The sequence below is a fragment of the Tinamus guttatus genome, unplaced genomic scaffold, assembly GCF_059628265.1.
Source record: "Tinamus guttatus ecotype Peru unplaced genomic scaffold, ASM5962826v1 Tinamus_guttatus_pri_ptg000090l, whole genome shotgun sequence".
In the NCBI taxonomy this organism is placed as follows: domain Eukaryota; kingdom Metazoa; phylum Chordata; class Aves; order Tinamiformes; family Tinamidae; genus Tinamus; species Tinamus guttatus.
Genome location: NW_028288624.1, coordinates 2,925,731 through 2,932,084, shown reverse-complemented (window position 1 = coordinate 2,932,084; position 6,354 = coordinate 2,925,731). Strand labels below are relative to the sequence as shown.

At 38.6% G+C, this 6,354-nt stretch overlaps 1 protein-coding gene across 1 annotated transcript; it reads right to left on the bottom strand.

The window, feature by feature from the left end:
- Positions 1–1,431: 1,431 nt before the first annotated feature.
- Positions 1,432–6,069, bottom strand: LOC104564756 (prokineticin receptor 2). The gene is made up of 2 exons (XM_010211389.2): positions 5,585–6,069; positions 1,432–2,128 (listed from the first exon to the last, which is right to left on the bottom strand). The coding sequence occupies exons 1-2, from the start codon at positions 6,067–6,069 to the stop codon at positions 1,432–1,434; spliced, it is 1,182 nt and encodes a 393-aa protein (XP_010209691.2).
- Between the last annotated feature and the right edge of the window lie 285 nt (positions 6,070–6,354).

Here is a 6,354-nt window from a genome sequence, read left to right as displayed (position 1 = left end):
ACAGTTTTATTAACTGGGCTTTCAGCTCCGTTGGTATTCACAAATAGACAAATAACAAAAAAAAAACCCCTCCAAAAGTAGGTGTGCTACATTTTAAAATGGGAAATATTTGTCATCACAATAGAAAAGCCTTGGTTTTAATATACAGGAATGCATTAAGTTTAATGTTATGTTACTGTCACCTGTTTTATCATGATTATCCATCAAGAAACATTCATCCTAGAATACACAAAATCAGAGTAGTAAAATAGCATTTAGAAGAAAGCAATGCAGAAATCATCTTTGTCAGCTTATTTTTAAGTAGTTGATAAGCTAGCCAACTCAACTAGTGACAGAGTTGCTGAAACCCAATATCGGTCTCCAGTGCTGGAAGAAGAGCGTCTCCTTATGATGTCTGTATTATTTTGGTTCTGCTTGTACACAAGCAGATCTGATAAGGTGTTTGGGCTTGGTACAAAAGGGTGAATTTTCTCCCTCTGATATTATCTTACATGAATATGACTAAAAAATATGGGACAAGTCCCATGATGAAGTGCTCAGTGACACTAGGTGGCAGAAGCTGGGCCACAATAAAAGATGGTAAAGAAGTTTCTCTTAAGAATAGAAGCAGCAGGATTATAGGCATAATTTCTAGGACTGACAATCAGCTGTTCTGTCTTTACTCTTTAATACGTTAATATGCTTTAATGCATTCACAGATTTTCTCCTTAAAACTTTACATCCCCATTTCACAGATGGGCAAACTGAGGCACTGCGTCAGTCTGATTTATGGGATTATTCAGTAGTCTGATAGACATCTGATGGAAATCCATAATAGGCTGCTTATTTAGGGCTCTAACCATGGGTGGGAATTTCCATAGAGCAGGGAGGAGTTGCTGAGGCAAGATTTGCTATCTCCTTTTCCCGGCACCCCTCTAAAATATGTGAGATTATAACTAAGTGGAATGCTCAAGTTTGTGTATTCACCAATAAGGGGATTCCCCCACAGTCTGGCTGAAGAGCAGGACAAAGGGAGGTGGGAGACTGAGCGGAGCCATGAGTGAGTGGGACAAAAGAGCAGTTGCTGAGAGTTGGGGGCCTTTACAAATAAGGGAATTCCCCCACATTCTTCAGCAAGGGGGACAAAGGAGTTGGTGAGCTCAGGTGAGAACAGCTGGAGGGAGGTAGGGAGTGTGGTATAGGCGGGCCAGGAAGACTGTAACTTCTGAGTACCTTGGCCAATGGGAAAAAGGAGAGGGCATCCCTTAGTCAGGAAATTAGGATAAAAGGGGGGCTGCGTCCCCCAGCAATTTGAGAGACCCCACGGGGATATGCCCAGTGGACTCGCCCTTTATTTGAATAAAGTTTTAGGACTCCTCTGTCTCCTTTTTGGACATTCAGTTCTTGACAGCGAGATTTTTCCGCACATAGATCTTACAGATCTTATAGATCTTATTTCAGTTTTATGCAGTCTACCTCTTCTGTGACTGGCATTGCACTTGTTCTGAGGTCTAAATCTGTGCTACATTTATTTCCATTATATGTTGATCTCCACTTGAGAAACATAATCTTCTTGAAATACTTCATTGTGTTATTTTTTACTGTTACAAAACACATTGTGTTTATCATACTGTTACTCATAGCAATGCATTCAACTATGTAAAAAGCTGTCAGATAATGCTTCTCTTTCACAAAAATAGTTGGAAAAAAGTCACGGACAATTGTGAAACCGTAGAAAGGTGCCCAACAGAGAACATAAGCAATTAGGATGCACATAAGTACCATAACAGTTTTTCTTCTGCATCGAAGCCTTTTCCTGATCTGTTCTGTCTGAAATCCTGGTACAGTTTTAAACCAAAGCTCTCGAGAGATCCTGGCATAACATAAGGTCATTGTAATCACAGGTGCAACAAATTCAATGCCGAAGATGAAGAGAAAGTAGGATTTGTAATACATCTGCTGATCAACTGGCCAGATTTGGCCACAGAAAATTTTCTCTTGTTTCTTTACTATAAATAATACAGTTTCAGTAGCAAAGTATGCAGATGGAATAGCTACAAGTATGGAGACTATCCAGACCAAGGCGATTAAGAAGGTTGCTGTTTGATAATTCATGCGTGGTTTGAGTGGGTGGACAATTGCCAGGTACCTGCAGAAGAGAGAAATTCATTCAAAATTAAGTCTGTAAACAGTATGAATTGGAGTACACTTCAGAATACAAGTGATCAGAATTAGGATTAAGCAGGAGGAATATGTGATTTTTAAACAGATGCCCAACAAATAGGTTTGAGTGAGAGTCTTACAGAGTCCAAAGAAGAAGCCCACAAGTGAGTTCATAAATCTAGACAGAAGATCCAGAGGAAGCTGAAGGAGAGTGAGTGACTGAAACATCTCTTAAGATATGGTATTCTCAGCAATTTTAGAATCTTCATGTATTTTAGAGTGCCTGAGGATAGTTCTAAGAACTGCCTTAACTCCAGCTGGTTAAAAGAAGAAAACCAAAATTCAAAAGTGTAACTTTGCTTCACTTGTTATTCTTTTTTAACATAGATTACATGTTCACAAGTTAGGGATAGACTGAGTGAAAGAGGAGAAAGAATATTTATAATACTGGCACATATGTTGGTAGTAGCTAGCACATAAGCAGAAGGTGCGGTACCCAGAACATGATGTGACAGAGCACCTAGAAATTCTTAGGTGTACAGCATATATTCAGGTTAGAGTTTAAAATACACAGTAATATGCACGTAGTTAGGTGCAGGTAGAAGATGACAAATGTGGAGAAGGAGGAGAATATATTTTTTCCTAGGCAGAGAAGTATTTGAATATGTTTTTACCTAGAGGATGAATGGACATAATAAAGAAGATAAAGGAAACACTTTTATTCCATGAGCTGAAAAGAGCTGAAGCAGAGGATAATAAATCCTTAGAGTTGAGCATATTTATAAATCAGTCGACAAAGCACTTCATACTCATTTTTGCTCATGTGAATTTGTTGATCTGATTGATGTAGCTATTGCTAATTTATCTTATATATGCCATGTAGAATAATATGCTATCTTGTACAAATTAGGAGTAGCTGTTTATACTTGCAATTAGTGACTGCAATGTCTGTCAGTCACAACTGCAGTGTTTCAGTGAAAAAGTATAGAGAAATGGAAATACATTGCTTGTAAGATCCTACGTTCCTGATTCATTCAAAAAGGGATCAAAATGGCCAAGTGACAATCAGTCTGGAGTGGTTTACCCGTTTGTTTATGAAGCTATAGTCTACCCCAGAAAGATTAGGACATTTTTGCTAAGAGAAGATTTTGATCAGAAACACTCCAGAGTTTTCAGTAGTCTTGTTTGACATCAAGGATCGTTTCAAATGATGAAAAATTTCATCCATTCAGAGACTTTTCTATCTGTACATATGCTATATGTAGATAGCATATACAGAATATACTCACTCTAAAATAAAATGGAAAGTCAGTGGAGCTTTTCATAAGCCAAGTCTTGCAATCACAAAAAATGTTCATTGCTCTGAGAAGTGCAGGCTAGGTGTCAAAGGACGGTAGCATTATTAAGTCTCACTGTGGAACTGATAAATGAAAGTGTGGTGGTTGTTGTTGTTGTTGTTGTTTTTTTTTTTTTTTTAATTGCCTCCTGTGTTTGTGTATGCATTTATAAGTATGCCTATCAGGGTTGCAGAATATTAGATTGTCTGGGGTAAATCTCTACAGTAGACTCAGGAGGGAGCTTCTGGGGTGGATTTCCTGACTATCCTTGCTCGCTACACTTTGGCTGTATTTTGAAGAGTGTTTTTGGAACATATTCTGTATGATATAAACTGGATTAGGATGAAGCTACCTGGAAAGATGTGCTCCAAGAGGGTATCTGAAACATAGTTGCCCATAGGGAGATATACTAGAAAATTCCTGATTTCCTAGCAAGTATGCAGTAGAAGAGCTTTCTTCACAACATTTTTTTGGAGTTGATAAGTTGAAGTTGACTCTTCAGATTCAACTGATGAGTTCAAAGATTGTTGGTGTGGAGGGATGGGTTAAGGATTTGTTTTCTAGGAGCTGACTGTCCTTTCCCTCTTACCAGGTAAAACATTGCTGAACTTCCCCAGAATTTTCCACAAACTTATGTTGTCATTAATAAAAGCAGAAACAACCCTTTACAACTGCTACCTCTAGAACCATTAGCAGTGCTAAATGATCTCTAAGACTTCTGTGGATCAGTTTCCAAAAACTAAGCAACAATAGGGTATAGCATAAAAAGACATAGGAGAGAAACAATAACCCATAAATAAATAAATAAATAAAATGCTAATACAATAAACTGTAAAAATAGTCTTTGCAAGCAGATGATATAGAGGTGCTCATTTTTTTTAAAAAAAGGAACGAGTTATCATGATGGTCTTTCTGTAAGCAATTTACTGTGTGGGTTTCTGGATTTCTGTGATTTGTTTCTCAAACATGGCAACATGAAGTTGATTCTCAGCTTCTAGGTTCCTCTGAGTACGTAGTACATAAGACTAAGACCAGGACTCACAAGAAACTATAATTAAATGATGTTAAAAATCCTGGAGAGACATACAAAGAAATATCTCAGGATTGCAACAATATGCAAGTAGTGTAGCAGCTGGATATCAGCATGTTCTGTTCACCCTTTTAGGCAGGCTGTAAGGAAACCTCTGTTAAACTAGGGTGGTATATCATTTTTATCATTTTCCAGAGGATTCAGAGGTTTACAAATGACTTTTGACACTGTACTGTCCTCGGAAAGACACATAAAAGAGAAAGTGTTTTAACAGCTTTCAAGTGTTGGAAGACTGTGGGTGCAAATGTTGAGCATCCACTTCTGAGCTGGAGCATGCAGCTAAGACCTCGATACTATTAAACCATTATTTAAATGATGGGTGAATTTTCTTGGGAGTGCTGGACAGCAAATAAGAATTTTATTTTGCCAGCTATTTTGAAATCTCATCTTTTATTCTCTTTCACTGAAGAAAAAAGAAAAAAAAAAAGTGTGTTGGGGGGGTGGGGGAATACCTTAGATGGCGAAAGAAATATTCGGGAAGGCAGGAACCCTCTTAGGAAACTCACCATCAAGGATTGCTTTCATCAGTGAACTGTTTCTCTCTCTGAAGAATATTTATTTCACTGTTTATACAGAAGGTGAGACCCAATAAAATAAAGCTCAGGAGCCCAGTGGTAAAGGTTCCTTCAAGACATTTATAATAGGAGTATGTAGTGCTAATTAACAGCCATGTGTCTGAACTAATGATGATTCTTGGTTTGTCTTCCTTTCTCTTCTTTCTCCCATTTCATAAATCTGATTGTACCCTTGAGCTTCTTGGGAGGACAGGGGGGAAAGAAAAAAAGCTTTCATTAAATCCACATTTTATTTTACCTAAAAAGTCTAATCAAGAAATTTTCACGAAGTTTTCTTCAGAATAATCTCATGACCTCTTATGATTAAATTCTTATGTGACAAGATACCCTCATCAGCAGAATACCTACTGTGATATTAGCAGATCCTGCAGAGCAGCTGAGAAACCTGGATGGCTAATCTTAAGAGCTCTGGCCAGCTCCAGTCATAGCCCTCTGCTTACCTGTCAGCAGCGATAGCCAAGAGAGCATTCGTAGAAACATAGATGGAGACAGTCCGTAGGTAATTGACTGAGGCACAGAGGACATGGCCATGCTCCCAGGATAGCTGTCGCACCACGTAGTAGTCCATCTCAAAAGGGCAGCACACAATGGCCACAATGAAGTCAGAGATTGCCAGGTTGGCAATCAGAAGATTGGTGAGGTTGCGTAGTTTCTTGTAGCGGGCAAGAGCAGCGATGAAAATAAAGTTGCCAATGCCACAGACCAGCATAATGCCAATGAGAGCCACCCCAATCACAATCTTGGCTGCAAAGAAGGTGCGTGTTTTTGTCATGTCATCTTCATTGTCCAGTGGCAGATCATAATCATTGTAATTGAAAGGGATGGTGAAGTTTCTGAAGGAGGTGTAATCTCCCTTGTGAAGATCATAGATTGCAGCAAAGTTGAGGTTGACAGTTGTATTTGGGTTATGTTCATCGTGCCCCATCGTGAAGTCTTTCTGCTTTTGATAGGGATATCTTGGCTGGCCTTTGCTTTTGTGTTGGTATTACCCAGGATGGCAGAGCAGGATTGTGGCAGACAGAAAAACTCATCAAAAGATTCTGTTCTGAGCAGTGAGTCACTTTGTCTTTATTCAGATGAGATAGTAGAGTGTCAGCCTCATTTACTTTCTTCTACAGAAACAAAGAAAAGGGGAAAAAAATCCTGAAAGGAAAATACAGCAAAAATGCAGCGATTTCTATATTATTCCTTCACTTGCCCCCAACAATTT